Source organism: Carassius auratus, chromosome 16 (genome assembly GCF_003368295.1).
Source record: "Carassius auratus strain Wakin chromosome 16, ASM336829v1, whole genome shotgun sequence".
Taxonomy (NCBI): domain Eukaryota; kingdom Metazoa; phylum Chordata; class Actinopteri; order Cypriniformes; family Cyprinidae; genus Carassius; species Carassius auratus.
In genome coordinates this window covers 21,667,316-21,694,026 of record NC_039258.1, presented here as the reverse complement: position 1 = coordinate 21,694,026, position 26,711 = coordinate 21,667,316, and the positions used below count along the sequence as shown (strand labels likewise).

Here is a 26,711-nt window from a genome sequence, read left to right as displayed (position 1 = left end):
ATTATTTCTGCTATGTGGGTTTTATTATGATTTTCATTTTAGTTATGTATAATAACAATGGTTCAGTATTGTCATAACAAGTAACGGCCATCAAAACTACATTTTATAATTTGATTAAATTAAAACATTCGCCCATATATAATGCAATAAATTGAATGATGATATTAAAAATAAAATATATAAACATTTATATTGACATTATAAATGTATATTTCATTCTTATTGAATAAAAGTATACTAAAAATAAAATAAAATAAATTCAAATTATATATTTTTTATATATATATAAGCTGTGTTAATAAATCACAAACATAAGAAGAAAGAAAGAAAAAGAAAGAAAAAGAAATAATAAAGTGCAAAAATATACACATCTAAGCACTTGGCATTTGGAGCAGAATTGTCAGATATTGTGTGTGTGTGTGTGTGTGTGTGTGTGTGTGTGTGTGTGTGTGTGTGTGTGTGTGTGTGTGTGTGTGTGTGTGTGTGTGTGTGTGTGTGTGTGTTTAATGACATGGGTATGACACAGGTATTATAAGGAGAGGGTGACTTATGAGGACATAACCCATGTCCCCATTTTTCAAAACGCTTATAAATCATACAGAATGATTTTTTTTGAGAAATGCACAAAGTTTCCTGTGAGGGTTAGGGTTAGGTGTAGGGTTGGTGAAGGGCGATAGAATATACAAACGTGTGTGTGTGTGTTGTTTGTGTTGCTGACACCAGCAGAAGCAGGTTAAGTCTGTTTTACATTAGCTTTCATGGTTACTTGGCTGTTCTACATTTAAGAGGATTTTTATGTGAAATTGACCCCAGGAAACCTTTTTCATCTGGCAGAATGCATTCTTCTCTCCTTAATTTGAAATGCTTGATCTTCCTGTGCATGTTATGGGCGGCATCAGAGAGGCCCAGTATTTATGGGGCAAACGTGCATGTTTCCCATATTTTAAATCACACCTTTGAAATCCCATCATAAGAGCCCACACTTAACCCATAACTCTCTCCAACTCTGATTTATGATTTTACAGTACTGAGGACCAGCCACGAACCAGTCCTTCTTTAAAAAAAAGCAAGATGGTACATGTAACTCATTATATATACGGGTCATTGCCATTTGAACCCAAAAATATTCATTTGAAAAAGTTACTGCTTAACATTAAAGCATATTTTCCCACTTCAGGCCAAATGACCACCACACATCAAGTCCAGGATTCACATGAGTTAAATAATTCAATGGTTGAACACTAAAGACCCACAGTATTTCAGTGCTGAAAAAAAAATACTGAACTGGTTTTTTTTTAATTGTACATCTGAAAGTTACAGAGTTGAAGATTATTTTTAAAATGTAGTCCTGTTCTTCATGCACATAATAACTGTGTAATAACCTAAACCCTTATGTTAGTACACTTTGGGGTAAGTACACTATAAGTGCACATACTGTAAAACAAACTATTAACACATTTTGTATTGTAAAAAAAAAACTCTGTAAATATAGAGCTTCATGAAATACTGATAAAAGATGTAAGAGAATCAAAGCTAACACTTTTAAAACTATTTTAAGGTGCCTTTTTACATGTGCTACAAGTACTTCCTATGATAATAATTATTTATGCGTAATTTCATGCAAGTAACACTAAGCAAAACCCTATGTAGTCAATTAATATTACACAGTACCTAAATGTATAATTACACTTGAAATAAAGTGTAACCAATCTCTATTTGAAGCATGTGGTCAGTGATGTCACTCCCTCAGTGTGTTAGAGAGATTATTATTTAACAGGTGGATGTCAGCAGGCTGTTCATCTCGTGGCATCAACTGACATTAAGCTAAGAGATAAAAATAGAGGATGAATTAGTGACTCAAATCTTTGTGACTGGGATGTTGGAAGTGAACCCAGACTCCCTGAACAGGCTGAGCGAGGGACAGAGGAATGCTGTCTGTTCCTGCAGCGTCCGAGACGTTGCTCTGTCTGGCCGTTCATTTCCTGCCGGCTCGGGCGTGGGTGCGAGGCGGGTGTTGTGTTTCCTGTCCACTGCTGAGGGCGTCTCGATCCCTCAATGTGGCCTTGCAGGATGATATTTATAAAAGGTCTAAACAAACACAAGCCTCCAAACGTTTACCACATTGTGTTGTCTGTTTGACGGATGCCTCAGCACTTCTGCACACCCTGCTTCTGGTTTCGCTCTTTTCTGTGCGCCAGCCGTTGGTTTTCTGTGGAATCGGTCAGCAGTGTGAGCTGAGACACTAGTGTGTGGGAAGATTGTTGTGCTGTGCTCAAGAAATCTAGATTAGGTCAAAAATACAGCGCTGGTGAACAGCGCCACCTGCAGGTTTTTACTCTAACTCTAACTATTAAAAGATGTTATTGTTAATTAAAAATTAAGCAGAAATAAAAACATATTTCTTTACATAAAATTACAAAAGCACATAAAATTACTAAAACAAAAATTAAATTAAAAACTAGAAATGAAAACTGAAAATAAAAGCTACCTAATTCTTAGATAACACTAAAGTACTACTAATAAAATTTAAGCTAATAATAAAAGGCAATAAAAATAGAGGAGTTATTATAGTAAATCATAAAATATATTTACTTAGAACAAATTTTTATATGTATTATTATGTATAGAAACTTTCTCAGCTTGCCAAAGTAACATTTCTCATTTTAATTTAGTTGAACTTTGTTCTAAAATAACAAAAAAAAAACTGAAATAAAAAAGTATAGTTTAAAAAATAATAAATAAATAAAAAATTACTAAAGCTTTAGATAAAATTTAAATGAAAATGGAAAATATATATTTAAAAGATATATATTAATCACAATGACACTAAAATAACACAGGGTGGCAGAGTCATATGTCCTGTATACATGGAGGTGGGTTGTAAAATAATATAATTAATTACATTATAAAAATGACAAATAAACACTCTGCTAAATATTATTGAAAAAAAGTCAAAGTAAATCATTCAGGGCAATAACTGACCAAAAAACCCTTAGTGAATCCCTGCAGCAGCTGAAATGCTTCCTCGCGGGTCACTAGGGTTTGAACACAGTCAGTGTCAGACGGAGAAATACTGCTGTGGACCACTGTCAAGTTTTAAAAGGGCAAACTAATGGAAGCCGTTCACTTAAAGGCCATTAAGCTACAAATATAAACTTAGACAAAAGAGCGTAATTAGATGAAAATAATCACCCTGAGATATTTAAGGCACTGCTGTAAAACATATCATCAGCGTTCAAAGGGTCCGAGGCTCTCAGTGTCATGGTGTCCAGCTGTAAATGGTGGTGCATTCAGTTCTAAAGGAATCTGGATTAACTCCGCTCCATATCCAGCTTTCTTCTGAAGTCAACCAGCTATTGAAATCTCCCTCTCCCTTTGTTCCCGGCACTAAACGCGGACAAGTGTTTGAGTCCTCACAGATCCCTAAAGGACTGAGGATGACAAACTCTGTGACAGTCTCAATGATCTGTAAGAGAAAAAGTGGTGGGATGGTTGTTTTACCTGAACGGAAGAGTTATTGGACAAAAGCTGATTTAAATTTCCCGCTGTTTCCTCCAGCGCATGTTTCTCTGTTCCTCAAACTCTCCCTGGAGTCCTGTCCCTCAACATCACATCGAAAGATCATCTCTTCCCAACTCCAGAACTCCATTAAAGATGCATCCGTTTTCTTTTTTTTCAGTTAAATTTGTTTTCCAATGTTAAATGCTGGTCTTTGACTGGAATGTTGTTCTGGATCAACACGGATGCAGATCCAGGATCACGTCTTACTTACAAAACCCGACTCTATTCCACATAAACTACTCCAGAAATGAGAAGTTCAGAAATTGTTGTTCTAAGTGAACTCAAGTCCTAAAGCTATATGAAAATCTACACTTTAGCATACTGTTAACTTATCTGTAATATATAATAACAAAAAATAATATACTAATGTAACATCTTCTGAATGTTATCTGCAATTAAGTTCAAGTGTATTCTAGTTTAAATTGACATTAAATGCAGTTAGCTGAACGTCAGTGTGTTTACGGACTCTTAGTACATTTTCATGTGTGATTTCATAATTATTTCCATTTTCTTTTAAACACGGTTAATGTGTTACTGCCGAATGTACTGGTAAACATTTACGATAAGCTCAAATATACTTACAAGTTTCAATATAAATGACATTTATGTCATGCATTTAAATATATCATATTTGTTAATTATACACTTTAATATAGTAATGTAATATCTTCTGACACTCATATGAATGTTATCTGCAATTTAGTTCAAGTGTATTCTAGTTTAAATTGACATTAAATGCAGTTAGCTGAACATCAGAGTGTTTACTGACTCATTTAAATAGGACTTCAGTACATTTTCATATGTGATTTCATAATTATTTCCATTTTCTTTTAAATACGGTTAATGTGTTACTGCCGAATGTACTGGTAAACATTTACGATAAGCTCAAATATATTTTAATGTCATTTATATTGAAACTTGTATGTCATGCATTTAAATATATCATAATTATTAATTATACACTTTCGTAATTCCGAACTTATTATATCCAGTCTGTCTGGAATGACACACTTTGAACAGTGCTGTATATTTAATAAACACAATGCAATGGCGTCCACTAGTGGAGCGCATGAAAACACCAGTCACTTCAAACTGGACTATTCGGGTGATTCATCGTTTGTTCTTCCAAAACAGAGAAATGTTTGCCTCTGTAATCTGTTTACTGAAGCACTTTCCCATTTGCATGACGTCACAAATCCACCAAGCATGACATAACACCCATGCTTCACAATCCAATCAATTTCCAATGGATTAAATTCAATCCCATCCTACTGCTTTCTCCCTAAACATCAGATTTTACTCCGAAATATCTTGGATTATGCAAGTACAATGGGATGCGACTTACATATGAGGACTGTCAGTTAGTTTGTAGAAAACTACAGTACATGCTGATCATAACATAAATAACTGGACAACAGCATATGCTGCTCAGATCTAGATTTATATTTTTACATGGTTTTAAATATTTAAAACAATCCACTGTTGAAATTCCCTGCATATATATTTCTCCATTAAAAGGCATTTCATGCTGGTGGAGCAGTCGCCGTCCATATGAGGAAATCCAGTCGTGTTTCCAACGATCCTGAAACATTTCTCTCAGTGATGAGGAGAAAGAGCGCTTCAGGATCTTCATCGTCATGCCCTAAGAATTCAGAGCTCAAAATCACACTGCAGAGATGATACTTCAGTTAAAAACATGATGCTAAACACCGTCATTCCCATTTCCATTATTATTTCCAATTGATTTGAACAATTTCATCAATCCAACTCATTAAGATATAAAATGTCATGTTTAGGTGATGGTGAGAATGGATAGGCTATACGCTAAATGAATCCTGGGAAGAGAGACTGCAGGAGCAGAATCAGTCCAACCATCATCAGACCGCAGAAGAACAGCACCAGCCACAGCGGGAATGACCCTGAGATAGAAATAGAACCGCATTACTGACGCAATATACAGCGCACAAGAGATACAAGTTACAATGAAAAAAAACTGTCCGAAAACACAATTTAATGCCATATAAAACATCAAGGGCTTGACTGACCAATCAGAATCCAGTATTTCTGAGAGCTGAATTTAAAAGTTGAGATCAAAGTAGTTACATAGGTCTTTTCACGATAAACATTGATTCAAAGCAGACATTAATGTTCATAATACCTTACTATCTTTATGCCTTAATAGCAAAGACTACAGAATCCCCGAGACGTGATTTGAACGGGGAAAATGCATAGACAGTAAAAGAAATGGACACAGCGACCCCATTGGAACTCAATTGAGACAAGTGAAGCCCATTTTTAGCGTTTTTTAGCACTTCCGTTTCTGACGCGCAGACTCAAACGAAGCTTGACGACGTCAGCAACCTGTCTGACAGATGTAAATCTTCTAGTAGCTGTGCGTGCAAACTGCCATCGTTAATCTTGCAGAGACGGCGAGCTTGAGCGGGGAGTTCTTTGTCGTGAGTGAGCAGGAGTAAGTATTGTGATTAATTATTTTGTATAGTATTTTAAAATGTAACGCCAGTACGCCATATTAAGTTAATTGCCTGCGAGCTTCTCCTCCTGTCTGTACGGTAATGCGACAGAGAGACGAGTGGTTATGACGCAATCGTTAGCCTATTTTTACAAAAACTGTTTCTACGGGGCCATAATGTAACATAGAAGGTAATGGAGCCCTTTATACATTGTCGTGTATCTTTAGAAATAAATAATGGACAAACAGAGTCTTTAAACGCCTCAGATGTAAAGTTATTCGCTGTCAAAGTGACGCCAAAATGAATGGGAGTCAATGGGATGCTAACGCAAGTGAAGTTCTGCTACAAGATGGCGGCACGCGGCCGACTTCAACTTCCAGGCGACTTCCTTGCCGCCTGCAGCTGCCGTTAGAAGTGTCCCGGTTGCTATAGAAACAGTCAACGCTCGGAGACGTGCTCTTAGAACTGTGCACACTGCCTGATCTAGCCAGAGAAATAAGCTTTTTATAACGCTATTTGAGCAAAAGTAACAACATTTACGACACAGTTGTTGTCATATTGCTTTGGTGATTTTAAATATACTGGTCTATGGGAGTTGACTTCATTTATGAGGATAAGTGGGACGTATATCCAAATTTACATATACATTATATATATATATATATATATATATATATATATATGTATATATACACTAAGTGCATGTTGCTCTACGTGGTTTGTTGGTTTTCTGTGTGTGAGTTTGAAATGTCCTTTTTGGCATCAAGTATTGATCCCAGTGATTAGTGAAAATAAAGTTATGAATTTTATCCACATTAGGGCTCATTTCATGCAGTTTGTTGTCTTCATGTATGCAGATGAAGTTGGTTTGAATGCATATATCTGAAGGCATCATACTCACTCCGGTTGGACACGGCATGCACCTGACAGCGGCTGTCGACCGCTACACTCAACATGACCACTTCATTATTCCCCTTCACGGCTGCACTTTTAGGAGCGTCAGGAAGGAACGTCAGGTCCGTGACAACAATGCCGTGAGATTCCTGGATGTAGTACAATTTCTGGAGGGTCGATCAGAAGAGACGGTCAGTTACAATATTTCACAATATTACTGTGATCAATCAATCAATGCTGCCTTAGAATTTGTCACTTTGAAATTTTTCAGCCTTAAAATGCTAAGCCTATGAAAGCAGCTGAACAGGTTTTGGCTGTATGTCACTGATCAGTGATTCTGCTGTTTGTACCTGCAGGGAAAACGCTATAAAGATGGCCACGGACCCCGTCACCGTTCCAAGACCAAGAAATGTTCCAGAGTCACTGAGGAATAATAACACACACACACACACACACACACACAACCATCAAACACAGGATGATTCACCACAACAATGAATAACTCATGAGAGATGCAGACGTATCCCCATCTACCTCACTGCAAGACAAGATATAACTTCATTCCCACAAGGCTTCGTGAGCAGCGGCAGGAAAGCCCGACCGTCCCATTTGGTGATGTAGCACGGAGGGGGTTTGCGGTCCCGTTTGTGGGGGATTTGGACTGTATAGAGTCTTAAAGCATCTTTCTGGTCCTCTACCTTTGCAAACCTGGTTTTGAGCAAGAACATAATGACACAACATTAGCAAATCTGACAGCTCCTGGTCCATTACCAGCTGATTTTGGTGTCTCATTATTTATGTACAGATATAGTGACGCCAATCATGTTTTTTTTTTACTATTAGATGTGTTAGATAATAATGCTCTGCAGTGAATGGGTGCCGTCAGAATGAGAGTCCAAACAGCTGATAAAAACATCACAATAATCCACACCACTCCAGTCCATCAGTTCACATCTGGAGAACATCTGCGTGTTTGCAAGAAACAAATCCAGCATTAAAGGGTTCATATGAAGCGATTTCAATTTTTCCTTTCTCTTTGGAGTGTACAAGCTTTTGGTGCATGAAGAAGATCTGTAAAGTTGCAAAGACTTAAGTCTCAAATCCAAAGAGTTATTCTTTATCAAAGTGAAGACTCTGCCACTCCCCCATATCTTTACATCACATTGTTTTACATTTATTTACATTTACATTATATTTGAATTTTGTCATTTAGCAAACGCTTTTATCTAAATGAGGAGAACCAACAAAAGAGCAATAATATGCAAGTGCTATATTAGTATATTATTATATTGGTATATTTAAATTTCACAAAGAAACATGCACCATTTTATCCAAACAATAATAAAAGGACACACTTAATTTATAATTTGTCTTAAATATATTGTGTATCGAATAGAAAAATCAAAATCGTGAATCGAATCATGAGTCGAGTGAATCTTTACATCCCTAAAATCGATTATTATTTATATAGAGCCATGTCTTGTTTTTTTACTGTTTTGGCTTGTAAACAGTGTTTGATCTCTGCAAATTTCTCTCCAGACACAGACAAGACGACTCTTTCACTGGAGGAAGAATGCTACACAGCTTTTCTCTTACAAGGTGTTTAATTTAAAACTATGTATATTTTAATTAATTATATATATATATATATATATATATATATATATATATATATATATATTTCTAAATTAAAATATTACCACTTTTAATAAATGTTTTTCTTTTGTACTTTCTATTCATCAAAGAATAATGAAAAACAAAATATATAATGGTTTCCACAAAAATATGAAGCAGCAAACTGTTTTCAACATTGCTGATAGTATGAAATGTTTTTTGAGCTGCAGATCATCATATTATTCTGATTTCTGAAGATCATGTGACACTGAAGACCGGAGGAATGATGCTGAAAATACAGCTGTGCATCACAGAAATAAATTACAGTTTACTATGTATTCACATAGAAAATTATTATTTCAAATTGTAATAATATTTCACAATATTACAGTTTTTACTGTATTTTTGATTAAGAGCAGAAGAGACTTCTTTAATAAACATTCAAAAATCTTACGGATCCCAGACTCCCTGAACCCCTGTTGACAAAAATGGACAAAAAATTGACGTTTAGCCTATTTCTGAAAAGCGGCAGCTGTCAGGAAGTGCACGACTCGCCTGCATGACTTGTAGCGGTACATCTTCTCTGTGATCTGAGGCATGTTTTCATGCCAACACAAACCCACGGCCAGCTGATCGCCGCTCCACACGCTGCACTCGAAATCACGGCCAACTGTTACAATGTGCTACATCAAGAAAAAACACAACCAGCATAAAATTCACAACAGAGAGGCGGTTCTTAATTGTGTACTTGCTTTCCTCAGTTCTTAATAACGAGAACAAATCTTCTCGGGACTCACCTTGTTATCAGGACTGATGTCTATATCCTCCAGCTCGTCCTTGTGAGCTCTGAAGCTGAACTTCTCTTTCAAAGAGGGGAACTGGAGAGAGAAGAGACGAGTTGAGACCAGGACAGTGCTGATGAAAGCTACACAGACTCATGGGAGACGCTCACCTCCCACACTCGGACGAAACCGTCGGCTCCGCCGCTCAGCAGGAGCGTGAGGTCAGAGCTGAAGCGCACACACTTCACACAGGGGTCCTGCGGGCTCAGGTCGGCCTGCACCGCTCCAACATCCTCCACCAGCACCTGAGGAGAATCCTCCTTCATCTGCGCCACATCTCCTCCTCCTCCTCCATCTCCGTTCTGGCCTTTCCTGCCTCTCTTCCTGGCTGCACCTTTATCTCCAGCCCCTGATGACAGGTGTCACAGGACAAGATGGCATGAAAGTGGTTCTGCAGGAGCGTTAATTCATCAGTTATCCTCTACTGACCATCTTTGGCTGCGGGTTTCTTCGCCTGTTTGGCCGCGTGCTGACTGAACCTCATCAGGCTGCAGTTGGCGTCCTGTCCCGCGGCGATCATGTCCCCAGCCAGACACATGCACATGGTGGCTCGCGTGTCTGTTTCATGAGTGTGCAGCAAGGTGGCGCTGTGCACACCGCCGACCAGATCCAGACTCAGGAAATGCTGCAACGAAAAGGTAACACTAAACATCCCGTCATCAGTGTTGGGAACAGTCACTTTTTAAAGTAATTGCATTACAATATTGCGTTACTCCCTAAAAAAAAGTAACTACCGTATTTTCCGGACTATAAGTCGCACTTTTTTTCATAGTTTGGCTGGTCCTGCGACTTATAGTCAGGTGCGACTTATTTATCAAAATTAATTTGACATGAACCGAGAGAAATGAACTAAGAGACAAGAACCAAGAAAAAACATTACCGTCTACAGCCACCAGAGGGCGCTCTATGTTTTCAGTGTAGACTACAGGAGCACTGAGCAGCATAGAGCGCCCTCTTGCGGCTGGAAACGGTAATGTTTTCTCTTGGTTCTAAATAAATGTGAATTATAGTCCAGTGCGACTTATATATGTTTTTTCCTCATCATGACGTATTTTTGGACTGATGCGACTTATACTCAGGTGCGACTTATAGTCCGAAAAATACGGTAATTACTGTAGGACTTAGTTACTTTTTATGGAAAGTAATGCATTGAGTTATTTTTTATATATGGGCGGGGCTTGCCTGTTTGCTTAAAAAAAAAAAAAAAAAAAAAAAAAACTTTCACACCAAAAGTTAAATGAATACGCCTGAGGCTGAAGGAAATATAAATCCGTTTCTGTTCAGTAGAGGGCGCAGCTTTTCCCAAATTTTGGTCCTTCTGTTTAATATTTTCCAAATTGCATTTTAATTGTTAAATTAGATGGAATCTAACAATGACTAAATAAATCAAATATTTTATTATTATTCTTAACAAATATAATTTTTCTATAAAACAACAGACAATCATTAACGACTGAATTTTTTTATTGGATTATGTGAAGGCTATACATAATTCAGAGAAGTCGGGAATATAAAGCACCTGCTTCTATGTCGTGCTCTTATAATAATACCTTATATATCCTACAGTATTTAAAGAACATAAATTACAAATAAGCAATTAGATTGACTGATTAACTGTGAATATATAATCAGGCTGCGTCGCTCACGTGGATGGCCATGTGAGTGATTTGTGAATCTTTGTTGGAGACAGTACCAGTCCGTTCTTGATCCCGGTCTTGGACGCTCCTCCTCCTCCAGCGGTGAGGATCAGGCCGCTCTGGGGCTCGACTCTCACAGTGTAGAGAGGGAAGGGGGCTCTGTACAGCTCAGGCGCTCTTCGTTTACCCATGATGCTCTGTGATCTCTGGACTCTGGTCTGAAAGGAAGTTACTGCTTGTTACAGACAAAAAAACAAACAAAAAAAATGCAATATTATTCTCCATACAACTCTTAGTATTTCTGTAGTAGTATATATAATGTGCACAAATTTGTACAAATTTTCTGTATGAATGCATTTGGGTCAAAGAAGAAAAGTGGTTTCCAAGAGTTAAAAACAATAAAAGTTTAATGCCGCTTTACATTTTATTTCCATACCTGGAATGTGTCCCGTTTAATTTAATTTATTAAATTTTTACTTTTTTTAAATAAAAAATAACTTTTTTTTCCTTTATTAATGACTCTTTTATATATTTTAATAAGTACAGGGCGTTTCATCATGCTCTGCAGTGAATGGGTGCCGTCAGAATGAGAGTCCAAACAGCTGATAAACACATCACAATAATCCACAAGCTGAATATTTGCAATAAACAAATCCATCATACATAATGCATTTTGAACTTCAAACCTTTGCTTCCGGATGAAATGCAAGTCGATCCATAATATTGCATTCTCCAGTAAAAAGCTGTCTCATCTGAATTAAGTGAGACATATAAAATGTCTTGCAAATGAGGGATTTGTTTCTTACAAACACGGTTTTTCACTTTACAAGATGTTCACTGATGGACTGGAGTGGTGTGGATTATTGTGATGTGTTTATCAGCTGTTTGGACTCTCATTCTGACGGCACCCATTCACTGCAGAGCATCCATTGATAAGCAAGTGATGAAACCTGATGAAGAAACAAACACAAAAACATCTGGGGTGTTCTGAGGGTGAGAACTCATTCATGATTGATTAAACAGTAATATAAATGAAAGAAATTTCCACTGACATATCTTAAGAACATGTAAGCGTCAACGATTTGTCTCAAGATGCACACCAATGAAGGCACGTTTATAAAAGCCACTTAAATGTTCTAATTGAACTGTGGCTTAACCCTGGCTTGATCTAAGCCCTGTCTGTGAAACCTGGGGCCACCATGTTTTAAGACTGTATTAAAAACTTCTTTCTGACAGCATAGCATCTCACAGACAGACAGACTTCAGTTACAACACATCTCAATCCATTCTGTTTCCGTTTCCATTCACTGCACCTTCATCCCTTCAGTTTTCCAGACACATTATAACAGTGTAACGTTACATCCTGCTCTAGAGAGACTCCTTCACACAGAGGGATACAAGCATCACTGCACTGATACATCCGCTTCCGGAACTCTCTCTCAGGCGCGAGATGTGTGAGGAACTGCACCTGTGTCTGTGGACGCGCTCCAGGCTCTTGCTCCAGTTATCCCAGTGTTTAGTGGACATGCCACTGTGTTTTTCCACTGGATTTGTCAAAGAAACACCATCTACTTCCTCTGTTTCCTAGATACACGTCAGCAGAGCGTCACATCCTACGCGCATGCGTGCACGACGTCTGACGCGCGACCGTAATGAACGTAATAATAACGCTTTTCTGGAAGTTTGAATGGAGCAAACTTGAGGATTTGTGCATTAAATGTAACATAAACACACTTTAATCAAGCGCTCAATGTGTGGTGCAGTTTTGAAATGCTTAAATAAGGAAATTCATAAATATTTCACAAAAGTGAAACATAATGTAATCACTTACTTTAATTCAATTGCATTTTATACTTAACTATAACATAACTATGATATAAAGTTATAAAAAATAAGCCAATATGACTGCATAATGCAAATAGCAAAATATTTTTTTTTTAATTTGATAAGTTTAATTAAATAACAATAAAACAATGAATATTAATATTAATTCAAAATATGAATTTAGGCTAAAATATTCAGCACAAATTTGTTACTACTCTACAGTCGATGGCAACCCAAGCCATTTTTTAAAAGATGGTGCAATTTTGAAATGGTTATATAAACAGACCTGTAAAATAAATTATTTCTATTTAAATGTAATACTTTAAGTAGATAATAAATATAATTCAAATACAATATCAAAATTTAAAAAAAAAACTTAAACGTGAATGAAATTATAAGAATTGTATAAAATTGAATTTCATTAATTAATTAATTTATTTATTATTGCTTTAGAATTTACTCTAGGTGAGACTCTTACTTGTCGAAGCTGTTATCAAACTGAAAAGCAACTTGAGGAAAATATCTGTATTCAAATTATATGCATAAAATACATGTTTGTAGCAAAATATGTAGATGTAAAGTACATAATGAAATCTAACCAGGTGTAATGCATTTTGCACTATACTTTTAATTTACTATTTAAAAGTATTTTAGAAATTACCTCCTTTATTACATTAAAAGCACAAAAACATTTTTGTCAAAGTGAGTTTTATTGACATTTTCCTTTTCAGAGAGAAAAACAAAACTGTGTTTTCTGGGAAATTGTGGAGTAACATCAACATTTAAGAAACATTGTTTACAACAACCCAGAAGCACACAGTGATAGAAACTAATATATTAACACTGTTCGCCCCCCAAGGACCCTTTGTGCAGTTTAATACTGCACTATTTCAATAAAACAGCGTATCAAGTGAATATCAGCATAGAATTGGGCAGAGCTTGTACTAGAAGAGGAGCAGAAGAGAAAATGACTAAACGAGGAGCTAAAAGGTCAGTTTCTTCACTCTGCTTCTCCCTGAAGCTTTAAAGTCCCAAACTTGCACATGTATAATGAAGTACTAGATAATCATTCCCCTGTGAACCTCTGAGGCAGAGCGAATTTAATAATTACCTTGCTCCTGCTCTCCCTCAGGTTCTCTTTGTGTACTTAGCAACAGGAGCCTGGGAATATATATTAATTACCGTGAGCGGCACGGTCAGGACGTGAGGCCTGTGAAACGCCTGCTCGGTGATAATGTGATGTCACATTCATGGTTGAGTAGTGTGAGCTGATGTGATGTGTTTGTCAGGCATGATGTGATGTTGATGTGCTCTATCTATGCTTTATAAAGGTCAGCTGTCTGACTATTGATTACTTGTTCAATAAAGGGTTACAGTGGAATAATCAATATGACCCTGAGGAGATGTCAGCCGAGGCCTCCGCTGTCAGTCGTGTCCGTTTTAACAGTAGTGAAAACATGCTATTTTATGTAATGTTATTATGCATAAAAATGAAACAAATCATTTTTAAACATGCCTGGAGCTGGTCCACTGCTATCCAAACAGGCATACATTGATCTTTTGTGTATGTTGGGTATTATACATTTACAGACTTGATTGTGTGATTTTTCTAACTTCTCATTCCTTGTTCTAGAACCTAAAACATGTGCATTTATGCTTTAAATTTGAATTATTTTGAAAGTGAATTCGTAATACGTTTTGTTCACACTGAGAGTGTTGACAGTTTTGTTGAGAACACATTGGAAAACCCAGTTTGAATCCCAATATGTTTTCATAATATGATGGGCTGCATATTTTTAGCTGTTGACACAGACTGGCCCTGTCCTTGCTCCAGAATCCGTGCCCACGGAAGCGGGTGTGAAAGTGAGGGGGGTGACATCAACGCGGATTTATGATCCTACTATAGAGAAGGTCGAGCTCATGAATATTAAACAGGTCGCGTGATTGGACGCTTCCAAAGATACGTCAGCACAATCGAATGAATATTCATGCGGCGATCCTTCGCCATAGTACGATTGGTAATTTTCGGTTATAGCGTGGAGAAGTCTGATTCATTTAAGCGAATCGGTCCACTCGAATTAGTGAGTCGATTCAAACGAGTCAACGATGAAAATATGTCTAAAAAAAAAAAAAAGTCGCGCGCGGCACTTAACGTGCTGTTTTTTGTTTTTGTTTTTATAGAAACATAAATAGCTTACTTTGCCTTTAGATTTAGCTTTTAACACGACAGCAGCGTCTCCCCTAAAGTCGAATAGATGAAGGGAATATGACATTTTCCTACATACTGCTATTAATGTTGTTCGATTATTAATTATAAATGGCTTTTGGCGTTACTTACGCGATCATTTGTAACCTTTATGTTAGGTTCACTCAGACAACTTTCTCCATTCAAACAGAATGATTCACGACAGCTTTAAGAATCGGTTCGTACGAATCATTAGTAAGAACCGACTCAAAACACAAATTCCTCCGCGAATCGGACATCACGTTCGTTTGCGTTTAGAAAGTGATCTCTCCGTGGGCTTTATACACACAGCCTCCCTGAGCAGTCAGGTTTGTCAGGTCTGGTTGATCGGGACAGCGGGACTGAAGCTGTGTCAGTATCACCTCCCTTCATCCATGAAACGGGAAGTCGCGTGATTATTGATGACATTTGGTGAAAAAAAGCCTTCGGATCGAGCATACGGTGGATTTTCATGTGATTGATTTTGAGATTTGATCTTTGGCTCACTTTACATCCTCGAAGGAGCCTCAGATCGGAGCGTGCTATGGATACGACACGGATAAACGCAGATGCATTTTCATGAAATACGGACAGTCTGAAGAGAGATTCACGTTTTCATCACTGAACCTCTGCGGAAATCTTAATTTGCACGTCTTTTGGTATTTCCAGTAGCGAATGTGTGAGGATATGCACAATTGATGAGCATAACAGAAGACTAGCGCTGTATTGTGAGATGCATTTCCATATTTCCAACAGCACCGGGGCGCAACATGTATTTCCTGCGTGAATCCCGCACAGGATGCACGTGAACACACTGTCTCAGGCCAAGATGCGCTCTCCGATCACGATCGCCTCCGTTTTCTCGATTTAAGCTGCCGTTCGGGTTTTATTTCGCTTGTCACGAGATGTCATGCTGATCCGGGGCGAAACATCTCGCTTCCTTCCTGTGTCCTGATGTTCTTCATCCATGCGAGGGTTCATCATGGAAACCCACCGTGAGCGCTGCTGGACACCGAGACTGGACCCGAGACTGGAAACAGAGAGGCTGATGGATGTGTAAACAGCTCTTCTTGTCTCCTTCATGTCGACTTGCTGAGACTTGTCTTTGCAGATCTCAGAAAAACAAAGGCGTTTAGCTGGGGGCATTTGTTCGGAAGCACAACCCAAGTGCTGCAGGCGCTGGCGGGGGCCGATGCCACAAACATGCGTGTAAGATCTGATTCGGTGTCCAAACATGCCAGGCATGACAATCAGCTGACCGCTTCAGATCTGATCTCAAGATTGGACATTGGTGAACACGTTTCCAGGCAATGTTTTTCCAGTCTCCAATGCATTAAAACCTGCTCGGAGTGTTAGGGTGTATTCACACCTGGAAAATGTGCTAGTTCACTTGCGTTGGTCTCGACCAAATACAACATTGTTGTTGTTGTTTTTATTTTTTTGTTTGTTTGGTGCAGTTCGCTTTGACACCACCTTTTTTACAAGTGAACCAGAAGCTGTACACAAAACCACACGTGTGCTAAGCTCATCCATTCATTGGTTCATCCAGAATCGAACCAGAGTGCTATTGCTGTGTTCACATTTACCCAAAAGAGCTGCACCAAGGGGGGAAACGAACTTGAGCAAAGCCTCTAGAAGGCAAGCCTGCAACCTTTAGCCAAATAAGCATAAGGGCTGATGCTAAGGCAGTACGTAGGGAAGGAAACCAGAGGCCGGTTTCTTTTTTTGATGCATGTCAATGTAGAAGAGGCTTCACTACGCTGAACGACCAGGTTTTTAGAGCAAACGACTTATCATTTAATGAACCCACAGCCTCTCTGCTGATCTTCAACATGTTTTACACTCAACAATTATTTTGGATTGAACTATTCTTAGGTTTCACCCTGAAAAAAATGCAGTTTTCTAAGAGAAGTCACTGAGTTTTTGCGACAGGTGGGATTCACAGCTCTTCTCATTCATTCCTATGGGATCTGTAAACTCTTGACTGACATTCAGTGACGTCAAGGCTGTAATGTGATACAAGTTAGCCATTACGCTTTCTCCAATAGCAAGTAATACAGACCCTCTCATCTCCCTTTAATAAGACTGGAGTTTGATTCAGTCCAACCAAACAAGACCGGTGTGAATACAACCATAGTTTTTATAGCATCTTTTACAATCCAGCTCTCCAGAATGCACCGGAACCGGGCCTTTTCGGAGCCCGAGTATTCGGCGGAGTATTCGGCGGACTGTTCGGTCACCCTGCCCTCGGACCCCGGGCAGGCGGTGGGACGCACCCATGAGGTGACCGTGCGCAGCTCCGGCTGCTGTCTGTGTCTGCCGCGGTTCATGCGTCTGACCTTCGCGCCGGACTCTCTGGAGAACCTGTACCAGACCTACTTCCGGCGGCAGCGGCACGAGACCCTGCTGGTGCTGGTGGTGTTCGCGGCCCTCTTCGACTGCTACATCATCGTGATGTGTGCTGTGCTGTACACCGGTGATAAGCTGGCGTCTGTGGCCGTGGCGTCTGTGGGATTGGCGGTGGACGTCCTGCTGTACCTGCTGTGCCGGTTCGGTCTGCTCCCGGACCGTGTGACCCGCCGCCTGGTGCCCTACGCCTTGTGGGTGCTCATAGCGGCTCAGAACTTCTGTTACCTAGGACTGAACTTCGCCCGCTTCAATCAGCCCAGTGACACAGTGGGCTGGCAGGCGTTTTTTAGCTTTTCCTCCTTTCTGACGCTGCCGCTGCGGCTGACCCCTATAGTGCTGATCACGGCCGTGTCCTGCGGCGTGCACACCCTCGTCCTGGGCGTCACCATCGCCCAGCAGCAGCAGGAGGACATCCAGGGGGCGGCTCTGGGAAGACAGGTGAGGAATATGATGCCAGCAGTTTGGAGGAGTAAAGATGGGTCTCGAGAGATTTGAACCATTATGTTCCATGGTCCATGTTCCAGGTTTAAAACTCTATGGAACCTCTCCAATTCACAAAAGGTCCAAAATAATAACTTTTGGTTCCCCAAAGAACCTTTTAGTCAGTTCTTGTGTGAAGAAAATTTGACTTGAGCAGTTTGGAAGAGTGAAGATGGTTCATAATGTACTTTATTGGTATCTACGGTTCCATGAAGAACCTTTCCAATCCACAAAAGGTCAAAAAAAACAAAAACATTTTTGGTTCCCCAAAGAACCTTTCAGTAGTCACACTTTTAAAAATAAACAATCCAAAAGGGGAATTTCACAGCGATGCCATAGAAAAAACAGTTTCGAACCTTTTTAGTGAACAGCTCATAAAATATTTTTTTTTCCATTTAATCTAAAGAACCTTTTGTGGAATGAAAGATTTCCATGGATGGTTGTGGAACCATTGATGCCAATAAAGAACCTTTATTTTTAAGAGTGCTGTTTAAAAAAAACAAAACAAAAAAAAAAACATGATTTTCTAAGTGTGAAGAACATTTTTCAACTAAAAACAACCTTTATGCAATGAAACAGTTCCACAGATGTTAAAGGTTCTTCATGGAACCATCGATGCCAATAAAGAGCCTTTATTTTTAGAACTATCTACCACCATTTAGAACATTTAGAACCATTTAGAAAAGCATGGTTCTTTTAAGAACTAACCACTTGAGGAACCAAAAACGATTCCTCTAGCGTCACTGAAAAAAGCTTCATTTTGTAATGGTGCATCTTCTCACAGTTCCTCCTGAGGTTTCCGATCAAAGTCTGACTGGTGTTAAAACCTGAGATCGTGAAAGACTCAACGACAACCATTTTCAGCATCAAACAAGCAGATGCTTTGTAGTTTAAAGGCTGCATGAAGATCTGACTCTCTTTAAGATATAACTCAGGCATTTAAATCTTAAATTGTTAAGATACTTGTCATTCAATTTTGTACGTGTCTTAGTCATTTTGATGGGAATACATCTCAAAAAGCCTTGTAGACTTGAGCCAATTTTACACACACACACACACACACACACACACACACAAATCACATCTATATAAATATAATAACTAACCAAAATATTAATCTCCCTGCTAATGTTGATACTATTAAAATATTGATATTAAGATAACACGTTATAATAAGCTCCCATTAGTTTATGCATTAACTAACAATGAGCAATACATTTGTTGTTATATTTATCTTTAATGTGTTTTTTCATTGTTAGTTCATGTTAAAATGCAGTTAACGCTAAAAATGAAAAATTATTGTAAACGGTCACTATATTACAACATGTTTGATCAAATTTAATGCATAATAACGAATAAAACCAATTAGCTCATTAGAATAGGTTATATTTATATTGTACAAATTCTTATCAGAAAGTTTAACTGTTAACTCTTTCCAGACTGAACTTCAGAATTAGTAATAGAATTATTTTCTGGATACAGTTTAATCTGATCTCAGATGCTCCGATCTAAATAAAGGTTCGGTGTGTGCACTGATGCTCCAATGAAGAAGACATGACTTAAAACCATCTTCAGCTGATGAAAGTGTACAATCGATCACATTTCTAAAGAAGAGAAAGATCTTTTCAGATGATGGCTGTGCGAGTGGAAAACGTTGCATGTTAGTTACTTGACAACAAAATTGTTCTGTATTGCATTTTAAGAAAAGCGCAGACGTTTCTGCTGCAAAAGATGTCAAGAGACGCAGACCATTATATCATTCCATAGATTTAGGCTCGTGTGAAGGGCTTCTTCACAAATACTCAGAATTACTCGAAACCTCTGAACCAAAAGGCCATCAAGTTGATGTCGAGTGATTTTCAAGACATTTTTAACCGAATAGTTGATAGAACAGTTAAACAGAATTGCTTCGTCATTAATCTATATGCATTGTGGTCATGAAAACTTAAATAATAACAAAAACAACAACAGTATTTTACTTGATAACTAATTACAGTATTACATCAAAATAATTACAGTATTTCATGATAACTAATCATGTTTTCAAAATATTTCATATATATATATATATATATATATATATATAGATATATACATGTATATATCTATATATATATATATATATATATATATATATATATATATATATTTGTGTTATTTAAATAATATTTATATGTGATGGCAGTAATTTGGTTGTGCCTCTTTGTACTAATATAAAAACCTATTACAGCAATGTACTAGTTTTGCAATTATAACAGTATTCCACTGCTACATATAATATTTATACATGATGGCAGTATTTGTTTGTTTTTTGTGGTGATTTAAAAACAAATCATTAATCAGTTATTCATTTATTACCATTCTTCATGATGATTAATCATGTTTTCTATATTGCATATGCAAATGAACATAGCATTTTTACATAAAGGTAGTATTTGTTGTATTGCCTTTTTTCTTTACAGTATTTGTGTTTATTTAGTTAATAAATTTATTATTGCATTTTTATAATTATAATTTTATCTAAAATATATCTACAAATAAATGTAGCATTTTTACATAATGGTTATTTTACTATATTGCCTTTTTGTGTTGATTTAAAAAAGTAATTATAAAATATTATACTATAACATTTACTTAGTTGTTCCATTATTACCATACATTCGTGATAATTGACAGTGTTTTTCTGAATTATATCTGCACATGAATAAACAGTAGTGGTAAAGACGCAGATGCAGGTGAGGAAGGCTTGTGTGTCATGTCATGATGGTGCGGTTGTGTTTTGCAGTTGCTGGCCAACATTGTGATCTACTTCTGTGCCATCACTGTGGGCGTCATGTCGTATTACATGGCCGACCGCAAACACCGCAAGGCCTTTCTGGAGGCTCGGCAGTCGCTGGAGGTGAAGCTCAACCTGGAGGAGCAAAGCCAGCAGCAGGTGAGAGAAACCAGATCAGCTCCTTCACTACAGACGCAAGGTCTCCAGACACGCTTTTTAACTTGAGCGTGGCATTTTTGGAAGCATTCATAGCAATCTGTTGTTTTATTCCAGCGTGTCATCGTGTCCGGTATTTATTCCTGTAGGTAGTTTTTTTTTTTTTTTTTTAGTAAAGCTAGTCATTATTTTTGCTGTAGTTCTGATTGATGCCACTAGTGGTGCAGAAATCACATATACACTTCACAAATCACACTTCACCTTTGAATAATACACACGTACGTACACACACATGAGAAACATCAGAACTGCCAGAAAATAACAACACAGTCAATTAAACAAAGACTGAATAATGTCAATAGTGTAAAACTTACGTTAAAAAATTACTGTTTTTTTTGTTGTTGTTTTACTGTTTATCAGTAGCAAGTAAAACTTGTTAATGTTTATGAATATATATTTCTGGTTAGGACTTCACGATTTGTGGGGAGAAAAATCTATTGCAATTTTTTTTTTTTTTTTAATGAAATCCATGTTTGCTGTACTTGTTTGTAAGGCTGAAAAATTTTACCGAAATTTTGTGGTTATATATAAATCTGGCTTTAAAATACTAATACCTCTACTACCAATAATAATAATGATAATAATAGTAATTTATTGCAACTGTAAAATATTAATATTTAATTTCTTAACTTGCAAACTTTGATTTTGTCAGAAAACCCCAGGAAGCGCTTAAAGTTTCTCTTTTGTTGATAATCACTTCTCATGGCGTTTGTGAAAGTGGTCGGCACGTGTTTGGTTTCCAATAATGCTCTGGTCCTGAGCTGAACACAGTGCACACAGAATATATCTATTGAATTAAAATCATGCAGGCATATTCCTGGTCTTAAGATGCAGTCAGTGAATTAAGAATTTTGAATAAGTGTTGCAGGTTGTTTGTCAGTTTTGCAGGTATGTATGAAGCATCAAGCAGCTTTCGGTTGATCAACGCGGTGAATTGTGACTTGAATCCGATGCAAAATCAGCAGAAGTAAATCTTTCTCCCTCATGTGAAAATATTTTATGGTGGTGAAACTTCGAAGTATAAAATAGGGTCACATTTACCGCTGTTCTGTGAATGTCTCTCGTGAGGGAGAAAGATTTCCTCACGCAGAATCTTCACAATATTTAATGAAAATTAGTGCGGGTCAACGATTAATCGCATTTAATATAAAATTTTATGTGTACATAATATATGTTTGTGTACTGTTTATATATAAATACACTCATATACATACATTTTTATGTATAATATAAATTATATGCATTTAAATACATACATGTAAATGCATGTAAATATTTTCAAAATATATACTGTATGTGTGTGTCTTATATATTAGGGGTGTAACGATACGCGTATTCGTATTGAACCGTTCGGTACGAGGCTTTCGGTTCGGTACGCGGTACGCACTATGTACCGAACGGTTCATTGGACTAATTAATTATATTTGGAAAAAAGAATTGTGAAATATAATGATATGCATTCAACAAGGTAGCCCAATAACCCAAACGACGTAACAGGCAACGCCCCTGACACCCCCGAAGAAGAAAAAAGCACCAACTTATATGTTTATGTTATGCTACTCAGTCAGGCGCTTGCTCACTCAGTACGCGCTGAAGGCTCGTTTAAAAAATGGCCAATGCGTTTAAAAGACCAGAAATAGAAAATCCTCCAATAACCAACAGGTCTCGTGTTTGGGTGCACTTTACCAATCGATCGGGGCATCCAAACAAGCACGGAAATCAAAATGGACTAGTACTATACTGTGTCGGAATTTCCTGAGCAGTACGATACAATTAACAGGCCTGCACGTTATTAGATAGAAGAACTGTTATAAATAGAACGTATGCAAGGGCAGTTTTGAAAACTCCACCTACTTTGCTCTTGGTATGGTGCAGCGCAAATCGCGTTGTATCTGAAGGGCAACGCTGAGCCCAGGGTCCAGCACCGCGCATACCGCGTCCTGTGTGAAAGACCCTTTAGTCATTTTCCAACGAGCCTTCAGCGCGTACTGAGTGAGCGAGCGCATTACTCTGTAGTGGAAAACGCAGGTTTTAAGAACATGCTTAATGTAATTGAGCCCCGTTACAATATTCCTTCACGAGCCTATTTCAGCCAGAGAGTAATTCCTGCTTTGTTCCAAAAAACATAAGCCCTATAGAGAACCAACTGAGTAAAAACACACTCAATATAAAGAGTTATAGAGTTCCATATAAAAGGTTACATCTTTCTATGTGTTCATAACTACTACAACAATATGACATTTTCATTTTTTTTATTTTTTATAAGGAGCTGTTTTTGTTTATACAATATGCTGCTAAGAAAACACCATAGAATATGGGTAAATAATAGCTCCATCATTGTTCAATGTAAAAAAAAAAAACATACTTTGTTAGTTTTAATAAATAAAACATTTTTTAAAAATCAAGGAAATTTATCTGCCAATTTTTCTTTTTGCTGTATCTAAAACGTACCGAACCGTACCGAACCGAACCGTGACACCAGTGAATCGTATCGAACCGAACCGTGAATTTTGTGAACCGTTACACCCCTAATATATATATATATATATATATATATATATATATATATATATATATATATACATACATACAGTACACACACATATATAATATAAACAAAAACTTATTTTGGATGTGATTAATCGTTGCCCAGCACTAATGAAAATCAAATAACTCGATTCAATTCAGCTTTTGACATTTGCTTGGTTTGTTTGTCTGTGACATCATACCCTGTAGCCACGCCCACCTCAAAATCTTATTGGCCTAAAATCCCGTCCTAGAGAACTGTCAATCAAACATCTGTGATGTTTTGATTGGTTGAGACAGTTTTGTGAGGACAGAAAATGCTTTAGGAGTCGATTTGTGTCTGGGTGAAAGATTCAGCAGTCAGTGTGACCCTTACAGAGCGAGGGGCTACTATTAGCTGCAAGTTGAGAAGAGAAATAGGTGTGTGAGGTGTGTGTGTGTGTGCGCATGTGTGTGTGAGAGGCCGATAAGAAGCATATGAGGAGAAACTCTCTGAATACTAATGGAGGAGCAGGGGCTGCTGGGAGACGGGGTCCGCCAGCCAATCAAGGAGCATCCGGCTACGGCAGGTTACCATGGCGACCAACCTCCTGAGACGATGTCAGCTGTAATCACACTAGCGACTCCCTCCTCTTGATCCTTCACAACCTTTGTCTTCTTTTACTGTCAGACTCTCGGCTGAATACACTGACCTGATGTTCACGCGTGTGTGTGTGTGTGTCAGTGTCTGTGTGCGTGTGTGTGTGTGTGTTAGTGTCAGTGGGTGTGTGTGTGTGTGTGTCTGTGTGTTAGTGTCAGTGGGTGTGTGTGTGTGTGTGTGTGTGTCAGAGTGGCATCACGTCGATGGCGCACCGGTCAGAGCGGAGCTGCTTGATGTGTTCATGTGTGAAATGTGTCTGGGCCTGTAAGGGCCTGCTGTGTTAACAGGTCGCCATCTGGAGCATCAGTTAATGATTAGTGCTGTCGATGCGTCAGGGAACATATTTGACCAATACATTTGCATATATTTGTGCGTTTTCCCCCAGGAGGTTAATTTTCTTATCAATTTATTTGAGCGAGTAAATGATAGTCAGTGTCTGTTAGCTGAGAGCTCATACCAAAAGCTGACTGAAACTTTCAGCATAGATGCTAATCAAAGTTTGTGAAGATTTCTCATATTCTCACCAAGGCTGCATTAATTTTATCAAAAACACAGTAAAACAGAAATTGATTCAGTATCTGTCATGTGGAGGGGTTGGGATGAACTCAGATGCAGACAGGATGTACCAAACACAGGATTTATTAACACAAAAGGGGAAAACAAAACCCACGAGGGGGCAAAAAATGACTAGGGTAGATACTAAATAACTTAACAAGACACGATAAACAAAGACTTGAAACACAACAACACTAACTACAAACAAACAATAACAAGTCTCACAACGTCTTCTTCCAAGGGCAACACCCGAGTAACAATATATCACAGGAACATGGAGTAACACATATCACAATGTGGAATAATCACAATGAACCGACAAAAGACAGAGCACACTAGGGGATCTAAATAGGCGAACTAATTAAGACACAACAGGTGGCACAGATAAGGCAATCACGACAAGACTAGGATAACAAGGGGGCGGGGCAAGGGGACGAGACAACACAAGCACATGGCCCAAAGACAAGGCCATGTGCTTGTACATAAAACACGGGTCTGTCATGATCCTGCCTCAAGACTAGAGAAAAGTCAGGACACGAAGGCAGTATCATCATTTCCAGGATTCTCTGATGAAAGATGAGAAAGAACAGCTCTTATTTGAAATAAAAAAACATTTTGTGACATTGGAAGTATCTTTCCTATCACTTATGATCAATTTAATGTGTCCTTGTTGAATGTTTAATTTCTGTTCAGTGTTTTTTTGTTTTACTTTTCAAAAAGTATTTTGTATGTGTGTGTTACTGTGTGATGGAGCCTAGAAAATGTCCCTAAAATTCAAGATATGGGGCAAAATGCCCCGGTTGACATTTTGTCTCATATTTACATCACATAGTTAAGAAATATCACACGAGTGCAAATGTGATACTCATGTTATAAAACAGTTTATTAAGAAGTTAATATTGTGTTATTTTAGACACTGTGTTATCTGTTTTGCTCAATTTTGCCAACCAAAACCAACTGTTCATCCCTGAGCAACCCACAGCAGCATTTCATTTATTAATCCACGTTTTGAATGAATTGGGTGAACCATTTAGCGCATTAACCATCGGCCATAGTCGCCGTTGGCTTTGTAGTGGCACACAGACCGATCGGTGTTTGACATCAAAGTATCGCAAAAGGGATTCAAAAGCACAAGGAGTCGTCTGCTTTTGAGGTTCTTTGATGTCACACACCGATCAGTCTGATGGTGATGATGATGTCACACACCGATCGGTCTGATGGTGATGATGATGTCACACACCGATCGGTCTGATGGTGATGATGATGTCACACACCGATCAGTCTGATGGTGATGATGATGTCACACTGATCGGTCTGATTGTGATGATGATGTCACACAGTGATCGGTCTGATTGTGATGATGATGTCACACTGATCGGTCTGATGGTGATGATGATGTCACACACCGATCGGCCTGATGGTGATGATGATGTCACATTGATCGGTCTGATGGTGATGATGATGTCACACTGATCGGTCTGATTGTGATGATGATGTCACACTGATCGGTCTGATGGTGATGATGATGTCACACTGATCGGTCTGATTGTGATGATGATGTCACACTGATCGGTCTGATTATGATGATGATGTCACACTGATCGGTCTGATGGTGATGATGATGTCACACTGATCGGTCCGATGGTGATGATGATGTCACACTGATCGGTCTGATGGTGATGATGATGTCACACTGATCGGTCCGATGGTGATGATGATGTCACACTGATCGGTCTGATGGTGATGATGATGTCACACTGATCGGTCTGATGGTGATGATGATGTCACACTGATCGGTCCGATGGTGATGATGATGTCACACTGATCGGTCCGATGGTGATGATGATGTCACACTGATCGGTCTGATGGTGATGATGATGTCACACTGATCGGTCTGATTATGATGATGATGTCACACTGATCGGTCTGATTGTGATGATGATGTCACACTGATCGGTCTGATTGTGATGATGATGTCACACTGATCGGTCCGATGGTGATGATGATGTCACACACCGATCGGTCTGATGGTGGTGATCCGT

The 26,711-nt window shown here is 38.2% G+C and overlaps 2 protein-coding genes and 1 long non-coding RNA gene across 4 annotated transcripts in view; 2 read left to right on the top strand and 1 right to left on the bottom strand.

Moving 5' to 3' along the window:
- Positions 1 to 6,991, top strand: part of LOC113116531 (uncharacterized) — a 35,392-nt gene extending 28,401 nt beyond the window's left edge. Inside the window, exon 3 of the long non-coding RNA XR_003294033.1 lies at positions 6,890 to 6,991. This is a non-coding gene — a long non-coding RNA (uncharacterized LOC113116531). The remainder of the gene's footprint in view (positions 1 to 6,889) is intronic.
- Positions 4,984 to 11,237, bottom strand: LOC113116529 (prolactin regulatory element-binding protein-like). The gene is made up of 9 exons (XM_026284744.1): positions 11,076 to 11,237; positions 9,812 to 10,007; positions 9,493 to 9,731; positions 9,338 to 9,418; positions 9,096 to 9,223; positions 7,461 to 7,634; positions 7,277 to 7,349; positions 6,934 to 7,093; positions 4,984 to 5,480 (listed from the first exon to the last, which is right to left on the bottom strand). Exons 1-9 carry the CDS (start codon positions 11,208 to 11,210, stop codon positions 5,386 to 5,388), a joined length of 1,281 nt encoding a protein of 426 aa, XP_026140529.1. The 5' UTR covers positions 11,211 to 11,237; the 3' UTR covers positions 4,984 to 5,385.
- A 2,288-nt stretch (positions 11,238 to 13,525) lies between these two features.
- Positions 13,526 to 26,711, top strand: part of LOC113116527 (adenylate cyclase type 3-like) — a 29,296-nt gene continuing 16,110 nt past the window's right edge. Inside the window, exons 1-2 of one of the 2 annotated variants that reach the window (XM_026284741.1) lie at positions 13,526 to 17,914; positions 20,742 to 20,891. In XM_026284741.1, the coding sequence (XP_026140526.1) occupies positions 17,240 to 17,914; positions 20,742 to 20,891 (825 nt within the window). In that variant the 5' untranslated portion in view covers positions 13,526 to 17,239. The remainder of the gene's footprint in view (positions 17,915 to 20,741; positions 20,892 to 26,711) is intronic. The other variant, XM_026284740.1, reaches the window with a different exon arrangement.